General features: G+C 33.6%; 1 protein-coding gene and 1 non-coding gene across 5 annotated transcripts in view; one reads left to right on the forward strand and one right to left on the reverse strand.

The window, feature by feature from the left end:
• The window catches only part of FSTL5 (follistatin like 5), an 849,524-nt gene that overhangs the window by 779,219 nt on the left and 48,317 nt on the right, over positions 1-21,988 (forward strand). For all 4 annotated transcript variants that reach the window (XM_058276333.2, XM_058276388.2, XM_058276438.2 and 1 more), the window contains 2 exons: positions 614-721; positions 5,995-6,119. In XM_058276333.2, coding sequence (XP_058132316.1) covers positions 614-721; positions 5,995-6,119 — 233 coding nt within the window. The remainder of the gene's footprint in view (positions 1-613; positions 722-5,994; positions 6,120-21,988) is intronic.
• Positions 18,637-18,743, reverse strand: LOC111762402 (U6 spliceosomal RNA). Its single transcript, XR_002795518.2, has one exon. It is a non-coding gene; the product is annotated as a U6 spliceosomal RNA (small nuclear RNA).

Below are 21,988 nucleotides of genomic sequence, written 5' to 3' on the forward strand. Positions count from 1 at the left end.
TCATTTCTTCATGGGTCCTAATTTAGATAGGTGCTGAATACTATAAAATTGTCCACATGATGTACAAAAATAAGGGTCTGAGTAAAGTATCGTATTTCCAAATTAATCAATGATAGCTTAGAAAACTACATAATTGGCAACTTAAATTTTAGCTCTGACCTGTAAATTCTTAGATTCACCCATATTTTTTGGACTACTTATTTTGTTTTATTTTATTTTATTGAAGCATATCATTCATACATGAATATACATAAACAATAAATGTATACTAAAAGTTGTGAACTTATAAAATAAATCTGCATAACATCATACAACAGTCTTCCCGTATATCACCCACCACCAACACCTTGTATTGCCGCAAAACATTTGTCACAAAGTATGCAAGAGCCTCATCAAAATATTACCAATAACTATAGTCCATGTCTTACATTTTGTGTTTTTTTTCTCTCAAACCCATCCTATTACTTTTTAAAATATGTTTTTATTATAGAGGTTGTGAACTTACAAAACAATCATGCACATATGTAAAATTCCCATACAACACCCCTTTTTCTGTACTACTTTTAAATTAATAGTATAGTCTGAAAATATTTCTTTCAATTCTTTCTTGCAGGCAGTGAGCACAGACCCTGTCCCAGTTAAATTACACTATGACAAATCACATGATCAGGTCTGGGTGCTAAGCTGGGGTACCATGGAAAAGACTTCACCAACACTGCAGGTAAGAACATCTGAGCTTAATTCCTAATGCTCCTGAAACCATTCGCTATCTTATTGGATCTTTAAGACTAACTAACAAGGATAGTCTTTCATATGAGGACTGAAACATCAGTCAAAACTGTATTGGTACTGAAACAGAAAAAAAAAATGTCAATCATCAACAATTGAATTGGGGATAATTTTAGGTCATATTTGTGAAATGTTTTATTTACAAAGAATGCTATATTTTCAATAAGAAACCTGCAGTGACAAAGAAAAAAAATTACCTTTCAATAATTTACTTCCACCTTGCAATTTTTATGAGAATTTTCTTGTTTCTGTCTCTCTTCTCAAAATGGATCTGGGGGAGTGAGTGTGTGAACGTGTGAAAAAGATAGATGACAAGGTTAGAAAATTAGCATAAAAGTAGATCTCTACTTTTCTCCAAAGTCATAGTATTTTATTATCTGAGCACTTGCTCATCTCTGATTGGGAAACCCATGGTATCATTTCTGTGGAATTTATTTCTGCTGTGAAGTTGTTTTAGTGAAACTTGATATGTATTCAGATTTTCACGTGGACACTTTGGCCCCATCTGTAGATTGCTGGAGTGACATGTTTGAGAGGAAATGGAGAGGGAATTAGACAAAATGTTTGCTCCTGTAAAAGTGGTTTATAGCATTACTCAAAGTACCTTGAGATTATATGACTTCCTTAGCTATGACTCTGCTTTCCAAGTCCTGAATCATTAACTCTGGCCAGATTTTGATAAAGTCTGTTGAATGCAACCTTTTCTTTTTTTTTATTTCATTATAAATGAGCTGCCACTGCCAATACTTTAATGTTTCTGTGGTGATTTCAGTATTGCAATATTTAGCTTACAGATGGCAGGTCTATTGAAATTAAATGCTTTATACAAAGTATCAAAATGATTGTTCATTTTATATTTCAGTAGAAATAGGTGTCATTTGTGACATCTAAAATATAATATAGTATGTATTTTCAGTGATCTATTGTTGCAAATCAACCCACACTCAAACTTAATGTCTTAAACAAGAATTGAAATAATGACTTTTTTACCACTCACAATTCTGTGGTTTGGTAAGCTGGGATGTTTTCGACTAGTCTCATCTAGGACCACTTATGTGACAGTAGTCATCTGATAACTCCAACATGCAAGAGGGTATAAAATGGCCTCACTTTGCCTTGGGTCTCCTGAATGTGATTGTACGTACTCTAGGCTGGCCTGTCACAGAGAGAGAGTGGGAATGCATTAGGTCTGTATTCTAGAAACCACTAAGTAGCTTCCACCACAGCCTATTGATCCAAGCAAGTCACGCTGCTTGCCAGGTTCAGGAGGATGGTTTAATAGGGTCAACCTCTTGATGAGAGGAGCAGAATCAGAATCCTTACACTGTGGGCTTTTATTATAATGATCTACACACAATGTGATAACTGGGACTAGTTATTTGATATGTTGTGTTTAAGTATAATCTTGACTAGAAAAATAAAACAGTTGAACCTGTGTAAATTAAAACATAACCTATATAAATTATTTTAATACCTTTACTTTGAAAAGAACACAAATTAAAAGTTTTTAAGGCTTTTTAAAAATAAAGTTGTATATTTTCAATATACCAAGTTCTTCAGTATTGGGTCACCTCTCCTCCACTCTTTTAGTAAATGCTACATGGATAGATGAATAACTTTCCCAGTGTGACAATATTTCCACTTAGTAGTTTAGGCAAACTCCTTTGATATGATAGAGAAAGTAATAGTGGCAGTGGCAAGTAACTTCTAATGTATTTTCCAGCTTTCGAAAGTGTTTTTTTTTTTCTCTGAATGTTTAATGTAAAATTACGTTAACAGAATTTCCTGGTTATTTTTTAAGTATTTTCCGTATGGGAGTAAAAGGTAAGGTACTTTTGAATATATAAAATAAAGTGTAGGAATTAAGAAGTAACCTTAAAATAGTACATAAAGTGTTATTTACCTATAGTTTGTATATATGATAGATAAGTAGGTAGATAGGTAGGCAGATAGATAGATAGATAGAGAGATAGATAGATAGATAGATAGATAGATAGATAGATAGATAGATAGATAGATAGATAGATAGATAGATAGATAGATAGATAGATAGATAGATAAAGCACAGTGTCTCTGGAGCAGAGAAGAAACCATTTAGTAGTCACAGAGCGGGTTAGTGCCCATTCCCCAGGGAATGATGTGGTAAGAGCTTAATGCTACTTGGCATGTCCAGGACAGTAACAGCACAGGAGTTGGATGCTAGTTATGAGTCTAAATGTTTATAGGCTGCTAGTACATTGGCGCATCCTTCAGAGAAAAATCGTTACTCTGGAATGTGTGCAAATCTTCTCCTGGGAGGGAGAGAAATGTCTGAATTCTGGGATATATGCTAATAGTACTGTGGAGATAAGTCTCTAAATCTCTCCAATATACCTTCTCTAGCTTTCAATGAATTTTTGCTTTGCAATCATCCGTTAATCAAGTTTTCCAGTGCCCTTCACTCATAAATCCCAGACTGCAGAAATGTGAAAATATTCATCGGTATTTATCTTCAAACAGGGTTATCAGGAATTATCTCAATGTGGATATGGAATTTAAGATATGTTTTTAAAAGGAAACATATTTTCCTTTGGAGAAATTGTATACACTAAACCATAAAATATTTGCAAGTCTTCATTTTGGCAGTAATAGCCCTCTGCCATATTAGTGTGATACTAATAGGCTGGAAAGAAAGATTGATGCTAGATTGTGGAGGCTAGGAAGTAAGGTATTTGCCCCAAGTATACTTTTTATACGCTTATATCTTATAATGGTATTCATTAACCTTGAAGATGCAAGGATAGTTTTCTGTAGGATCTGCAAATTCTGCTTAAATTATTATTTTGTGCTTTCCTTTGGGTACAATCTAATCTACATATTTGTCCGTTAGGAAAACAAAAGGTATATTTTCTGTGCTAATTTACTACCAATTAATAAAAGCCCATAAATTGAAATAATTTTGAGTTTGTAAGTCAGGGATTTTCCAATTAGTGTTCTCAGATGAATTCTCAATAATTTATCATGTATATATTTTTCTTCTCAAAGTCTTACAGGTATGAAAGTTTGAGAAATGCTATTCTAAAAGCATGATGAATTTTTTATTCACACTGTTTTCAAATTGATATATCATATCTTTTGCAGTGTCCCACAAATAGGAGAAAAAATAGCCCCAGGAAACAAAATGGAATTAAGTTCTTAAATGTTGTTTATGGACAAGGAAGTAGGCTTTACTCAGGAGGAGTGACAATGGAAGGTGGTGACTCTTAGTGGTAGAAGGCATCACCTATGGAGAAACCAGCATCTAAGAATGAACCAACTGTTGTTGCAAGAGTGGGTCTATTGAGTCAGGTGCATCGTCAGTCCAAACCCTGGGAACTCACCATGACCTGCTTAATTGCAGCAGCAGAGTAGAGCCTAGAATCCTCAGGGAACAATGTCCATACTCAGGAGATCTAGGACATTATGTTTATTATGATAAAAGACAGAAGTATTCTGTAACTATTCCTTGGGTGAAATAAAACATTTTCATATTATCTTCACTATTATTTTACTTTTCATAACTCTATTCTATCTGTAAGGTTGGGATTATAATAACTCCATTGTTTGAATGATCAACAGGGGAATACCTGTAATCTACTTAGAACACTTAATGGCATGTTTGTTCCTAGTAAATAATATTATTGCTACTGCTTCGAAATTATTATTATAAATTACAAATGGAAGTAAATGTATTTTGAGAGGTACACACTTCCGTGCTATAAAGAGGGAAGACAATTGAGAGAGATGACTCCCTATTACTCTTATTTATCATTATTAAATTCAGGTCGACATTTTCAATGGCTAAAATCTAGCGACAGTTTTGTTATTGATATCCTTTATTAATAAAATATGTACAGTGTATGTCTTTAATATTTTTATTAAATGTTTTTAGTTCTCCATTCTTCTGGGTATTTATTTTGCCCCTTTCAGTTAAGTGGGGCTCTGTGTTTAAAGCTGGCCAACGGGCTGTGTTGAGAAGAGAAACATTCAAGATCAGTGGCTACAGCTTCAGCCTAGGTTTCTGAGTGAAAACTGAAGAGTGATCCTCTCAAAACACTGGGAAAGTAACGCCCAGTGGAAGTGAAACCTTTGTTTTGTAAGCCATTAAGACTTTAAAGGTTATATTTTGTTTTTTGTTGTTTTTTTTAAATTCCAGCATAATGCCCCTTAGCCTTACTGTTACAATAATTAATCTATTTTGGACTACCATGCAATTTCCAATGGAATTCAAAAGTATACTCATTTGAATGAAGCAAAATGGGCCTTTCAGAAAAACAAATTAAAAAATAAATAAAGTTGTTTACTTCTGTCATAAAGTCCAAAGGAAGAGACTCAGTTTTCAGTGAGGAGATGCTATTGAACTTAGAATCAGTCAAGAGGAAATTTAGTTTGATGGCCACATGTAGATAATATTTAAAAGGGAAAAAATTGAACATGGAAATGCCCTTTACAAAGCCAGTAAAGCACAATGATTGTGCAGCAGGAACAACAGAAAGGCAAAGGAAGGTACAAGACAGAGAAGGAAGCATGCATAGACTTAAGTGTGGGATGTGAGAAATAGAAGAGTGTAAATGTTGTTATTTTTTCTTTAATAGACTACAAAAAAACTTAAAAACCAATTAATGTTGAGTAGTTAAAAAAATAAACTTCTATAAATAAAACTTATTTATCTAAATCAGTTATGTTAAAATTTATAGGACAAAAAAATTTAAACTATGATTTTATCTATTCCTTAAATGATAAAATACTTTGTATGATTTACTTTGGAGATTTTAGTCTAAGGTGCTGTTCTATTAGGGGGATTTTGTCACTAATATTTAAGGTACATAGCCTATATATTTACAGGTTTCTTTTTACTCTTCCTTTATAGCAAGTTTAACATTTTTATAATACACATGTTCTGTATATGTATAATTATTTTATATTTTAGACATATACTATGCTAGTGAAATACTTTTTCTATTTTTTATTCCTTTACAGAAACAAAAATTTTTATATTTAATTAGTAAAACAAATACAGGATGACAATTTGTTAGATAATACATTCAGTTTTAGGATGACAACAAAGAGTCTTTGGAAAGAGCTTTCATAAGGAGATTTATTTTATCTCAGAATAAAATTAGAGTTCATATTATTCAGTTAGGTGAATGATTTGGAGAAGTCTATAACACAGTGTATTCTGTTTAGGTAATAACCCTGGCCAGTAACAATGTGCCTCACCATACAATCCATACACAGCCAGTGGGAAAGCAATTTGACAGAGTGGATGACTTTTTCATTCCCAGCACAACACTCATCATCACTCATATAAGGTAAGTGCTAAGATGATTGATCAAATTTTGTAGATGTCTCTAATTTTATATATGTCTCTAAATCTTCATGAAATCAGAAAAAATATTTAGTTATAAGAACACACATCCAAGTACACACGACTTTATTTTATCTGCTTGATGAAACCTGGTATTTTCTTAGTGATGAACTTCCCATCACATATTTCTTCATATGCCTAATAAAGAAATGAATATATAAAGATACTATTGTATTTGTTGTAAATTTAACAGGTATTATTTTTTGCAAATTTTCATAGGGGTTCTTCTCACTGGATGCTTCCAAAACACTGAATTTATGGGAATCATTTCTCAAATTGCTAGAACTTTCACTGTTTAATGAGTGTGGCTTGATGGAAATACAGTGTTGTAGAAATCTATTCATTACAACTTTATAACACTCTTGAAATCTTCTTATTCCCATATTTTAAATTAATATAAAATGTATTTAGAAATATAGTAAGTTGAAATGAAATGTTTGTGGTTTGTGTTTGTTTGTTTGTTTGTTTTTGGAGAAAACATGTGTTTTCTATCTGTCAATGTATTTAACAAGAAGTAACAAAATCTTCTAGTGACATTACCCTAAAGGTTCATGGAAGTTTTTTAAGCACACTTAGAAGGAAAACAATTTTGATACATCACAATCTCTAGAATCATATGTCTTGATAATTCATTGAATCAATTTGAAAATGGTTTGCAATGAAAAAAAATTAATTTTAACCAAACTAATATTTATCCTGTTTTGCAGTGAATTCTGAGGGGTGGACACTGATCCAATGTGAACCATTATTTTAATCCTTTGTATATTTGTTTTACTTGTACTAAATTGAAACTTATATCATCCAGAAATTGAAGATGTGAGAGTTCTGAAAGTTTGTAAAATTAAACTTGCATAATAAAAATGATTAATAAACTATAATGGTAGCTTGCAGCAAAGATATCATAAACTATCCTTTGTTCAGTCAAGTATATTTTTACAAAGATTTTAATATATATATCAAATAATTAACCATTATATTTGGAATGCCTATTATTCTCAGTAATGGATTGTAATAATGTCACAATTATTTCATGTTCTTATTAAAACAGATAGCTTGAAACTATAGAATATCTGAAAAGTTTTTATAGCAAAGTAGCAATTTTTGAGTCCTATAATAATTCAGAGGCTGAAAGAATCAGAGTGTGAATTGAGAATGTTTCCACTTGACATGGAACCTAAGGAATATAAAAAGTTTGCATACTTATCTGATGAGGATAATATTTCATTTAATTGGAATTATGTGTTGTGACTAATAAATATTGCTTTGCAATTGTCAACAATTATTTTTAAGTTGCTGATAAATTACTTATCAATAATATGTAAACTTTCATTTTATTTCTCCCAATCTCTTATTCCCTACCACTATGTTTAATGTACTATTATTACCTTTGTTTTATTCCTTTTAAAAACATACCATTAAAACTATTTCATGAGACAAAATCCCAGTGTCAAAGATGTTAATAGGGTTAATTGTATAGTTTCTATTGCCTCACAACATTTTGACATTATAATTATGTTAAAATAATTACCGGGAACCAGAGCATAGACTTTGACCAGATGCAGTATGTTCTATATATAATTCTGTATTCATATATAATTGTATATCATAATACTTTAATAACATGACATCCTTTTGGGCTCTCAGTGATTCCTACATACCTAGACTTAGAGCTAATAGTTAATACTTGAAAGAACATTCAAGTAATGTGAAAAAATACAAGTCCAAATATCATTTTAATTACTTCTATATAAGATTAAAAAGTGTGCTTGTGAATATTTTTAAACATTTTTACTCCTTTTAGGAATTTATGCTGAAAGGCATGGATGTTTTGTCCTTACTTGTTCTTAGTACTTGTAAAAGTAATAAATTAAATTTTAGCAATAATTCAGCATATAGATTCCCATCTTAGTGAATTCAAATTATCAGCAAATTTCATTAATTGAATCTCAGAACAACTATGCATATTACTTCAGTGAATGACAAGTATAAAAATTAACATACATTTCTGAAAATAAAATTGCTGAATATATGAAGGATCTTTAACTAATGAGGATTTACTCCACATTAGGAACACTTAAGGGAAAACTACGGTCTTTTTCCTACCAATTTCACGTAATGAATTTCTAATCAAATTTAGCATGTGTTTAAATATCTATTGCTGACAATGGATATTTTTATAATTTTTATGAATTTTTTTCAGGATGTGGGCTACCTTCTGATTGCTGTGCCTAGTAAATATTTCCATGCCATGCAGAGAGGTTGACGCATAATATGTGCTTAATTAATATTAGTTTTCTTCTTCTGCCCCAGATCACATTAATAATCTTTTCTTTCAGATTGTTACTCCTTAGTTCCAATAGTTTATAGTTCCAATCCTGCAAAGTTCTTGGGCAAGTTCCAGGATTTCATATCTTCACTGCCTAAAAACTGGCAGGCACTTATTTCATGTTTCTCATAGGCATGGAAGTAAAAAAGGAAGAAAGTGCTACCCTATATCCTCAGCCAGATTATATAATACAGAGTGGTGAACAACATTTCCTGTGGATTTCTCAGTGTCTAGTACAATACCAGGCATGCAGCAAGTGCTGCATCAAGAATGCGTGAATTGTGTGGAAGCAGTAAACAGCAGTAGTAATACCTCACATCTCCTGTCATACAGAGCTAAGCCTGAATGCCCAGCAACACAGTTTGCCCTTGGCTATTGTGACCTTACCTAATTTGCTACACTTTTTTTCTCAGGATTTTTGGAATAAAACAAAGGTTTTGAATTAATTTCCCCCAAAATAATTGCATTCAAACAACTCATCATCTACACTGGTACATCGTCACTCCTGTGAATAGTCACAACTTGGTTAGAAAATCTCTCTTTTCCCTTGCCTTGTCTCTTGCCATGTTGGCCTCCTATTTTATGACTCTTTGCCTAAAATTCTTGTTTCTTCCTCATCTATAAGGTACATAGGAATTTAAAAATACTAAAATATCTCTGTAGAATATATATTAATAGACCAATAAGTTTAAAATCTATAGCTTAAAAATCAAATCAGTTCACAAAATTAGGGAAAATGTTCAGCTACTTAGACAGTTTGAAAATATCAGTACTTTGAAATGTCTTCAGAGATCAATTTAGGACTTTTTTAAAATTGGATTAGGATATTGTACTCCAGGGAATTATTTTTCATTTTCAAGGTTTCTAAGAATGAGGGGTTGGTATCACCCACCTATTACTGAGTTGAATTACATTCCATTCACTGAGTGACACAGCCTATGCCATATAAAATCATTGTTACTTTATCCTAAGGAGTAAGAGCTTATTAGTGGAAATATCTCTGTTGGGTTTTTATTTACATGTTTCTTACACTATAAAAATCAGAATACATGTGAGCCCTAGGCTGGAGTAAGCCATATATACCAATGCCACACTACTTTATATTGAAGTCAAAACAATCTATAAACTCTTGAGTTTGGGTTTGGGGCCAGGTTGATGGTGACTGCTTGTCCAAGAGATAATACAGAAGAACTCCAGGCCAGTGTACAACCATTGTTTAGAACATATGTCAGTGAGCCTCAATTGTGCTAAACCACCTGGCTAGAAGGTGGAGGAGGATGTTTTACACCTGTGTTTCTCAAATAGGTCCAGCTCTTTGCTGAGCTTCAGAATGGGACTGACTAAATACGTAATGACTAAAGTTTTATAATTTTATTTAATTATTATTAAAATATTAGTACAACTCTGTAGTACATAATTTTTAATACACACGAATGTGAGTTGGTTATATTTAACCCCAGTTGTTGAAGGGTATATTAGTCAAGTTTCTCTAGGGAAACAGAACCAACAGGAGATATCTGTAAATAGTATGGGATGTTATAAAATTGTCACACACGATCGTGGGAATGCACAAGTCCAAATTCCACAGGACAGACTGCAAACCAGGGATTCTGGTAAAGTTCCCAGGAAATGCTGGCTGTCTTAAATAAAGATGGGAATTCTCTCTCTGGAGGCTGAAATCACTTCCCATTTTAAGGCCTTCAACTGATTGGATTAGACATGACTTATTGCTGACAGCAGCTTCCTTAGTTGATTGTAGGTGTAAACAGCCATCTATGCAGTCAACTCACTGATGATTAAAATCCATGAAGTGCCCTTGTATTACATTTAGCCCAGTGCAGACAACTGGGCACCATTACCTGGCATAGTTGACACATTAGCCTAATCATTACAAGGGGGAAACTTGAAATTTAATGACACACAGATACATTGAATATTTAATAAACATATTTTTTACATTAATGATCATTACACATTTCACTGAACTGTCATGTGTTTAGTATACAACAATTTTCATACTTGAAGTTAACAGAAATTTTCAATGGAAATAAGTTATAAAGTGTAGTTCTAATATGGAAGATATTATGCAAGGGAAGAGGAGTATATTTTATAAATGACATGAGAAATATAAATTTGTAATATGAGGAATTTCAATTTGGATTTTTACCTACTTCTTTATACAAAAAAATACAGATAGTTAAGAGACTTAAAAATGATTGCATGTAATCCTCAGAAGAATCAGTTACATCTATTTAATATTATAAAAATGAGATGTTAATTATCTTTTTAATCAAAAGTACTCAACAGATATAAAAATATTTCATTCTTCTGTTTATAATTTGTATTCTCTGAATTAAGTTATACATATTGTTTGATATAATAGAATTTGCAGCATTATTACCTGGAAATAGATATATTTAAATAATATTTTCTGGTATGACTAACCCATGGGGGATTCATTTTTTTGTCGCTATCAATTTTTTGAAATTAGCTAAGGAATTAGAAAGTAATTAAAAAGTAAGTATTTTTAGGGAACAGTTCTTTTAATGGTCATGGTAAAATCAAATAAATCTCATAAAGCATGAAAATCTACCTAATCGATTGTGTTTTATCATTTCATTTCTGTAGAGGTGCAAAATTAAATTCCAAATTCTAGCGATGGTATGTGTAAACTTTATAGCTTGCTGTGTAGGTGCTACTGGAATTTGCACACAAGAAATGAAAAGAAAAATTGTGGTCAGCGATTTGTCATGTTTTCTTTATGTTTGGGTAAAGCTGGGTTGGAGAGGTTAGAAGGAAGACTGAGAAAATACGAGGAAAAACTAATGAGGTGGTAGAATTCTAAGCAATGAATGATGAAACAAGATGCCCTTCGAAGGACTTCAGTGATTCTTCCTGAGAATGACTTTTTTGGTAGTTGGGAGGTGAAAGTGAGAAAAACCTGGGGACCAATGTGATGCAGAACAGAAGAGGTGATAAATCTCAGTGCAAGATACCAAGAAGGCCAGAATGCATAATCTACACCAAACCCAAAAATTGCCACCTATCTTCTTTAGAGCACTGACTTCTCATGAATGAGAACTTGTTATAAGGAAAGGGAGAGGATGACAGACAAAATATTTTCAGCAAGCTTACAAAGGTACAGTTAACATCTAGGTTATTTGTCGATAGAAGCAGAAATTCTTTTGAGTTTTCATTGACTGAAATGGTGCCTTTGCTGCAACTTAAAACAGGTGCCACTTGATTAAAAGAAGATTTTACTTTCTGGAAAATGAAACAAAATAAAAATATGTTATGGTCGACTAAAAATGTATTTATATACATATGTCCTTTATAGCACCTATAAAGCATGCCTCTTCCACCTCATCCTTCCTCTCCAAGTTAGAGTGCACCTAGAGACATGTTTAATCCTATCCAGCTCAAACACCCTGTAGCAATTGGCATAAAGGGATTTTGTAGTAAATATAAGAAAGGAATTATTTCTAAATTATCTGTTTCTCTTCCAGGACTAATCCTCTAAGTAGACAGGAAACATAGGATCTTAACCGATGCTGTTTGAGATGCATTAAAAGCCTTGTCTACCCTTGGAAATTTCCCAACCATTTGATCTATTGCCTAGAATTTCAAACTACTTTTCCCACATCTTTAAGTTACATTTCTCTAGAAATCTACCTTTAATGTATGCTTATTTCTTGAGACAAAAAGGATCAGTCAGAGAACTATATTAACGCCATTTTGCGTTTTGGAATGATCGATTGGTTATGCAGTCTCTGAAAACCGTGTGAACTTGCAAGGGTGTGGGTGGGCTTGCACTTGCCCTTGTGTTTTTTTCAATCAATGCTTACCTGCTAAGCAATAAGATGAATAGATAGAGCAAATCTGTAATTCACAGTGACAGGGAGACCTTGAAAGTAACAGAGCTTTACAAAAATGCCTGAAAATACCAGTTCCCACGTTTTTCTCCACCTCTGGACTTGTCCTGCTAATCAAAACAAGCAAAGAAACAAAGTAGATGATATTCCAAAAGGTTCCTTTTAACACTTCTTCTTATCCTACATATACCAAGGTGATACTGGCCTTAAATGAGTATCTCAGACTGAACAATTCAGGATTCCCAGGAAGAAGGGAACCTTAGAGTTACTTTCAGTTTGGGTGGCTGGAAGGGACTCCACTGGGCCCTGAAAAGCTGAATCAGTGCTAAGAACGTAGGAATGCTTGTGATCAAATAGGGGAGCGAGGAGCTAAGAACTTACTCTGTTTCAGTTCGGTCGTAATCCTTGCACAGTCAATGACTATGGGCCCACTGCAAGTGATTAAGAAAACTGATATAACAAGCAGTGGACACCACTCTTGCAGGCAGGAGAGAGGTTTGCCTCACTCCTTCTCTGTCATAAATTATAGCAGGGAAATGATTAAGAATGCATTGGGTTTGATATATATTTCCTTAAAGTTCTTCCAAGGGAGAAATAAACATTCTTTGGAAGTTAAAGTATATCATTCTCCAACATATTTTATCAAACCTGTATATATATATACACACACACTTATATATCACTAGGCATATACCAAGACAACTCTACACTTGATTTATGGACAGGTCAGGTATATGGAAAAACATTCTTGGCACTAAAATTTTGTGATTACATTGTAATTGATAAAAATAATCAAAAATAGCTCCCGGGTTTTCTCAAAAGCAGTACAAAAGTTAGGACCCCTGGCTAGCAAACACTTATTTGACAAACATCCTCTTCGGAAAGTTCCCACCAAGATGTTGGACCCCAAAAGCCAATTAAACTTCTAGTTAAGTATATCTGGCCCAATTAAAAATAAAACCCCACTTACACCTAACCAACTTTTGTAAGACTGAGAGGTCTCTGTGCCAATCAACAAAGCCTAGCCAAATTCCTTTTGCCTGTTGATAAAAGTGCCTGCAAACTCCTGGCCTCAAAGCTGCTTTCCTTTATACGTGATTGGTTTCCTTGCTGCAGCAATCTAGATGCCCTAAATAAAATGCTGTAAACTGCAACTTGGCTCTGATTTGTCTTTCGACAACTCCGGAGTTTCCACTGAGCTATGGAAGATGCCCCTCTGGAACTGAGGGTTCCAGCCAGAATTCAGATGAGGTATCTCTGACAGACCACTTGTCAGATTGCCACACTAGACATCCCCAAGGTGGGGTTTCCCCATATCTGAACTCTGCAGCCTGGGGCAAGTTCCATACCCTTTGGATCAGATCTTTGATTCAAATACCTTCTGTTTCTTTAATTAAAAAAATATATTAATTAATTTAATTTTTAAAAATTTTTTACATCAAAGTTAATAGATCACAAGGAATGTTATATTAAAAAACATAAAAATAACAAGATACATAAGAGGTTCCCATATAACCCACTCCCCACCCCCACCACATCATTTTTGTAAATTGTGTTTTTTTGAAAATATATATATCACACAAAAATGTTACACTAAAAAATATAAGAGATTCCTGTACAGCCCCCAGCCCCCCACCCCACTCCTCCCACATCAACAACCTCCCTCATCACTGCAGCACCCTCATTGCACTCAGTGAACACATTTTGGGGCACTGCTGCACTATACAGATAATAGTTTACCCTGTAGTTCACACTCTCCCCCAGGACATTCAGTGGGTTATGGCAGGATATATAAGGTCCTGCATCTGACCCTGCAATAAATTCTGTACCCCTTGGATCAGGTCTTTGATTTAAATACCTTCTGTTTCTTTCTTTTTTTTAATGATTTGTTGGTTTTAGTTCTATCATCTAATCCTCGATTTGGAATCATTTTTCTGTTACTACTATTTCTTCTTTCTATTCTCCAATTGTCTTTCTAACTTTCTCTTAGAGACATAGAGCTTGGAAATTGGTGTGCCCTGAGAAGCCGACTCTCAATGGTGGTTTTTGTGTTTTGACACAATCCTCGCACGTTAGAAATTGAAAATACCAGTTACTTGATGACATTTTAGAAAATCCTTCAATAAAAAATAAATTAATGGAAAGGGGGTGGTGAGAGTCATAAATGAGTATGAACTCAGGATGATAAACAACAATTGAACTTAACAAAATGGTTTGTAGACAAAGATCTCACAAAAGTCCCAATACAGTGAGGTACATTTGTTTTACTCCATTAACTTTCATATGTTAATGGCTCCCACAAAGAGAAATAAACTAACTAGAAGACTTTCAAATATCACTTTCTGTCTATATTCCTTCAAATAGTGAATGTCGTAAACATTTGTAAGTTCTAAAACTATGAACATTCATATCCCCAATTCCTCTTCATTTCACTCTACTCTGCGACCACCTGCCTCCCATCACCACCACACAAACACACACTCACAAACACAAACTAACCCTAGATTGTGAGAATCTGTCATCTCATGTGATCTTCATATTCCCACTGTTTGGAACACAGAAGATATTCACAAATTGTTCATTAAACAAAGTCTAAATGTCTATGCAACGGTTGGCAAATCTGCCAGCATTGTTATATGGGTGCAGTTTCCTCTACAAAACACTTGAGTATCATCTTTATCTTATTTTCTAAAGAAATAAACACAATATACCCTTATAAACTTGGATCGAAGATGTCATTCTTCCTCCTCATTGTATTACTGGCTTAAGCAGTACTTTCAACCTTCTTCAGCACATTAGTGTAACTGACACAAAACTGAGTATGAAATATTTAGGTAGAAAATCATATATATACTTATGCCAGGGATCTGCTCTATCAGAGTGCTGTAAGAAAGTTATCTAGCACTCAAGGTGATTGAACCAAACTGATAAGCACCTCTCTTTATCAATGGTTTACCAAGTCAGATTTGTAGCCTACATTTGCTTCATAATATTTTATTGTATGGGGAAACAAGGTTGAATTTAAAGAGCAAGCTTTGTTTAAAATATAGGGATTTCATTTTTTTTAATGGAAAAGTTTTGTACAGGAATTATTAGTTGATGCTGAGGTCCAGGATTTAATAAAGTCCCTAAATAATACTTCCATTCTATGGTGTTTCTATAAAGCTACTTTTCAGGTATTTGTTTTCTTTTGTTGCATGTGCTATTCAGTTTTGCTACAAATGATAAACTTACTTTAGCTTAAATGAGTAAATGATATAGTTGTATAGATTACTTGGCTATGTTTGCTCAGTATTAAAAACACACTCAGATAATAATTAAGAGGTAAAGGAATATATCAGAAATTAGATACATTGAAATACACAACAGAGAGGCAGTGCTCTTTGCTGTGAGGACTTAAGCAATTTCTTACATGAAGTTAATGTAAAGATTGCATAGTCTATTTTATATATCAATTTAATAGAGTAGACTATACTATTTTTAATCAAACATATAGAACATGAACAAATTCTCAAAAAACTTGCATAAAGAAAAAAATAATATATACTAGGTTTCTAATCCTTATTTCATTAAGTGGATATATTAATTTATCTTTTGAAGGAAGAAGGAACAAAATATATTTTAGCATAGTATCCTATTTCACAAATTCATGACACTTTCTTGGATGTATTATTTTATTAAAATGGTAAAATTTTAAAGAACCTCATAATATAACAAAAATTCCTCTGCTTTTTTAGGAGGTACGGAGGATTGTACCCAGAACCTTGTACATGGGAAGTAGGCACCCAACCACTGAACTGTTAATACATCTGCTCCCCAGTGATAGGTTTTGGTTTGCTTGTTTTTAGGAGATACCAGGGACCATATGTGGGACCTCATACATGGGTATGAGGTGTTCAACCATTTAAGCTACATCTGCTCCCCTAAAAATTCACTTTTGAATAAAAGACTCCTAATGTCAATCAGCAAACAGCACTGTTAAATAATTTATTTTCTTGAGAACACATAGATTAATGATAAAAGTCAATAGAAGGTTTTGAAAACTTTTCTGTGAATGTTGTTAAATGCTTATTTATATATACAGCATTTTCACTTTTATTTAATCACAAAAACAAAGTTAAACATAAAATTTGTGTGGGGTTAAGTATGGCTCTTTGGATGGTCAAAATTGGTGGCACTGATATTTCTTTCTTCATATGGTCTGAGACTTCAAAAGTAATTTATTCTGTTAATAACTTCCTTGTGAATTCTTTGCCCCAATTAACTAAATTCATTTAATATTTGTTTTGACTATATCTTAGTAATCTTCTTTTTCAAAGTAAAATTTAGTGCATTTGTCCCTTTCCATAAAAAGTGCATTGTGGGAATCAAGAATCCATAGAGCTCATTTTGTTGTCTGGAGCACTGGTTTCTATCATGTACCTCTCTTCACTCTCAACCCTTTGTGACCCATCTCACAGATTTTTTTTTAAAGATTTTCTTTTATTTATTTCAACCCCCCTACTCCCGATCCTCCCATCGTCTGCTCTCTGTGTCCATTCTCTGTGTGTTCTTCTGTGTCTGCTTGTATTCTCATTAGGTGGCTCAGGGAACTAATCCTGGAACCTTCCAGAGTGGGAGAGAGGCAATTGCTCTCTTATACCACCTCAGCTCCGTTCTGCTATGTCTTCTTATTTTCTCTCCTCTGTGTCTCTTGCAGCATCTTGCTGCACCAGCTCTCCACATTGGCTGGCACTCCTGTGCAGGGCAGCTTTTCTATGTGGGGTGGAATTCCCATGCAGGGCAGCCCTCCTGTGTGGGGCTGCATTCCTGTGTGGGCCGACACTCCATGTGGGCCAGCTTTCTCTCACCAGGAGGCTCTGGGCATCGAACCCTGGACTTCCCATATGGTAGACAGGAGCCCATTTGGTTGAGCCACATCCGTTTTCCCATCTCAAAGATTTTAATGAGACCTTAACAAAGTATGTAAACATTTTTCACATTGAAATTATATAAGCATTTGAAAGAATAAAAACTTGATAGTTTGTTGATGTTTTAAGGAATTGAAACCTAGCAATCTTTCAGGAGAAATAAGAATTGGTCTCCAGCTGCCTTTTGGAGACTCTGGTGAGACTAAAGTGGGTGCTGAATCCTGGAGGGAATGTGCTTTGTCACACCAAAGATAAGCTTTCACAAATTCACATCTCACCTAGGTTTCAAATTCTTAGCGGCAAATTCAGTTTACTTGCAGTAACTGAAATTATATAGGAGATACTGGTGGCTTAAACTCAATTGCACTCAAAATACACAGGGTCAAGCTAATGAGGTTCTGTAAAGAACTTTTCTTTTAGGAAAAAATTTTCAGGGTTTCTAAACACTACAGAAAACAATATTGCTGGCTTTGACGAGTGTTCATTCAGTCTGGTACCAAACTTCCAATGAAATTAAAATTGAACAACCTGAATTTTATTCACAGAGGATATCCTAGTAGAACAATCCTTCACTTTGCTCTATAATTCAACTGTCCTAAAAATATTCTGTTCTTCAAACAACTATGTTACTTGATTAAAACAATGTTAAAATTAAATATTACATATTCTGAATCCATTTGAGTGAATATTTTGTACCATTTTAATTTAGTTGTAAATCTGTCGATGTAGTCTGATTACTGCTATCCACATAGGAAGAAGAAATCATTAGTTATTGTGAATCAATTAAAGAACATCTTTATAAACACATTCATTCTTTTTTCATCTAAATTAAGTATTCACTTTTTAACATTCAATCCTTGTGTTAGAAGTTTCATTTGCTTTTCTTTTAAGAAAAGAAATTTTGCAGAAAAAATCATGTTTTAAAGTTCTTGATAATTTGGTTCAAGTAAAAATGTAGGACAAGAAATTATGTCATGGAATCCTTAAAATTAACTGTAACAGAGAGACACATCACATTGGGAGATATGTAGAGAAACTGTCTATTAAATCTAACTTGTCTTCTGTCATGAATAAAAATACTTAACATAAGCACATGAGTATATTAAAAACATTGTACAACAGGTATCAAAGTACCAAGGTAATTAATCTTTGGTGTATACACAAGCCTGGAGTATGTTTCATAAAATGAATAAAAACAGATGGCTTTAGGAGAAATAAAAATGACAGTAGTCTTCAATGATTCATAAAACTACTAGTTAGGATTGTTATGCCTGTGGTCTTTTCTGTATTGTTTTAGACCAAGGCTAGTTGATTTCTTTTTCTATAATATATAAATGATTCTTTTTTTTTTTTTTAAATATGGAACGCTTCACGAATTTGCATGTCATCCATGCGCAGGGGCCATGCTAATCTTCTCTGTATCGTCCCAACTCCAGTATATGTGCTGCCGAAGCGAGCACTGTTTCTTTTCTTTTTTAACCAAATTTTCTTTTTGTCTTTATTTATTTTTGGCAGGGGGCCGTAGGTAAGGAAATACTTGGAGATTTGTTTTGTGTGCATTGACAACTGATTTTCAAGAAAAATACTATAAAATTACAATAATTTCATTTTTATGCCATAGTGTTGAAGCATATTTTTATACTTATATCAGTTTAGATGCAGAAATATAGTTTTCAGATTCCCTCTTTTTATGTGGCAACTTTGAAACAAATGAAAACCAGAGTTTGCAATGCTATGAAAACAAAGAAATAATTTAAGTAACTGAGGTCCCCACAAATTCTAAAATGATATAATTTTTTCCTAATAACAGAAATGCAAACACTTTCAAGATGATTCCTCAATTTTGAGTGAAAGGAAAAATTGCTTATATTTTTAATTAGTTACAGTACATGTGTTCATTTCTCTATTAAAAACTTAGCTGTATAAATATAAAAGACAGAATATTTTAAAACTCTAAAAAATTTTTCAGAAGAAAACTTGCTGAAATTAATTTAATTGATAAATGAGAATAATGTGAAAATAGAGGAAGATGATGTTAAGATATACACATCTTTACATTGGCCTAATATGTAGATCTCAGAGCCTTAATTTCCTAGACAACTTTCTTCCATAAAATATCTCTACCTAGGCGGTGGACTTGGCCCAGTGATTAGGGCGTCTGTCTACCACATGGGAGGTCCGAGGTTCAAACCCCGGGCCTCCTTGACCCGTGTGGAGCTGGCCCATGCGCAGTGCTGATGCGCGCAAGGAGTGCCCTGCCACGCAGGGGTGTCCCTGGGTAGGGGAACCCCACGCGCAAGGAGTGCGCCTGCAAGGAGAGCTGCCCAGTGCGACAGAAAGTGCAGCCTGCCCAGGAATGGCGCTGCCCCCACGGAAAGCTGATGCAGCAAGATGATGCAACAAAAAGAAACACAGATTCCTGTGCCGCTGACGACAACAGAAGTGGACAAAGAAGACGCAGCAAATAGACACAGAGAACAGACAACCAGGATGGGGGGAAGAGGAGAGAAATAAATAAATAAATCTTTAAAAAAATACCTCTACCTATGTCAAATTTATTTTTCAACACTGAGAAACAATGGAATTAGTTCAAGAAGATTGTTTTTGGACATAAATGACTTTAAAAACAGAAGGTAGAATTGAAACCATTTGACAACAGTCATTTGAGATCTACATTATTTTGATAATTTAACATTTGCTATTTCGTGAATTTTCAAGAGATACACTCTGGAGAATCATCATTTTAGAAGGCTTTGGAAATTAGAGGTTACATTACCTTATATAAACATTCAATTTCAATTTTTATTATAAATTTACCATATAATTTTAAAAGATTAACTTGTTTATTATAATGAACTCAGAGGTATTTCTTAAGTCAGGTCCAAAAATAAATCAAGAATTTGAATGTTGGCAGAAAATAAATGAATGTAATAATTAAGGAAAAAATGAATCAGATAAATGAGAAATTTATTGAAAATACATTCATTCATATTGCATATAGCATTTCATCAGTAACTTACAGCTTTCCTTCTATCCTACAAACAATAGTCACTTTAAGTTTTTCTCTATAATTAATTTTTTAAAAATTTTAGCATAGTCTTTAAAGCAGGAGTTTCTAAAGTCTGATTTTACCATATCATTTACATACTTTCAGATTGTATTGCTCAGTTGTTATTTTAGTTCATATTACTACGGTTATTATATAATTTGTTAATAATTCGCAAAAACTGAGCAATTACTCTATACCAGAAACTGACTTACACATTTTTCAGGCATCACCTCATTTAAAACCAGCAGTTATATGGATTTTCTTTTTAGGCCCTGGGGGCTGGATATTGAACTCAGGACCTCGTATGCAGAAAGCCAGCTCTCAACCACTGAGCCACATTGGCTTCCCTGAGTTGATTTTTTTTATTTTTCATGTGTTTTGTGTGTTTTATTTGGTTTGCTTTTTTTCGTTTTGAGACCAACTATAAACTCAGTTCTGTCTAACTTCAAAAATTCAGTTCTTAATTAGTACATTATAGAATTCAAGCCCTTTCTTCACTTCTAGAGAAAACTCTAACTGATATCCTCTTCAAATAGCTTAATCCCATCCTCATGGCCTTTGCTTCTCTTCATTTTATGGACCTATATTAAGTAAAACAAATCCTCACCCCAGATCTACACCATATTTTCTTGCCCATCTGCATTATTTGCAGAAAGCCTTGCTCCTTCATTGCCTAATAAATCCTTCAAGGTTGATCTCAAAGGCACCTATTCTAAAAATCTGTTATAATTTCCCTAATTGGAGTACCATTGGCTTTTTCAATTTTCGTTGTTTCTTCTTTGTATGATATACTGACAGAAGTGAAGATGTGAGGCCACCAGGTCTGGGTTGGAAACTAACTTTTCAATGGCTTTGGGTTCTTGAACACCATATTTAATTATTTAATTTCTCTGAGATCAGTTGGTTATTTTCTCTTACAAAGGTAAATGATTTCAGAAGGATCTGAGAAAAAATATGGTTAGGCATCTGCAGAGTCTCCTGATCCTACAATAATTTTTGCTGTCTGCTAATGTCTAACTTAATAAGGTCTAATTCCAGTCTCAAGGACATAGTCCTAAACTGAGCTTCCATACCCCTTACCTTGTTAATGCAATTTACTAGTACCGTTTTTTCCATTCTTCTCATTTTCTTCATACGTCAAATCCCTGAACATAGAATGAATAGATCCATTTTTCTAAGTTATAGTTTTGACGGTATAAATTTCCTTAGGAAAGAATAGTGGACTTTCTTTTTCTTATAGATTAAATCCTAACTCCTATGATAACACCTCCCTTCAGCCTTATTTCCCAATTTGATCTGCACAGAACCCATGGTCTAACCAAGGCGAACCACTCACTTTTACCTGAATAAGCACCCATAATTTCCTGCTTCAACTTAACTACTCATTTTGTCTCAAGTGCTCTTTCTGATTATAATTTAGATCCTCTTAATTATATCAATTTCCTTACTAAGCTGCAAAGCTCTCTAATTCTTGCAACCTTTTTTTTCTGTTCCTCTAGTCATTTATGATGACTTTCCTCAGGATGTATTTCTGGTTAAGGGCATTCAACACTACGCCAATTATTGGTATACTTTATATATTTATTTTAAAACCTTGAAATAAGCATTAAGTATGTGCTACACACAATTCCATGTTCCAATGAAAATTCAATATAG

The sequence above is a fragment of the Dasypus novemcinctus genome, chromosome 1 (genome assembly GCF_030445035.2).
Source record: "Dasypus novemcinctus isolate mDasNov1 chromosome 1, mDasNov1.1.hap2, whole genome shotgun sequence".
Classification (NCBI taxonomy): domain Eukaryota; kingdom Metazoa; phylum Chordata; class Mammalia; order Cingulata; family Dasypodidae; genus Dasypus; species Dasypus novemcinctus.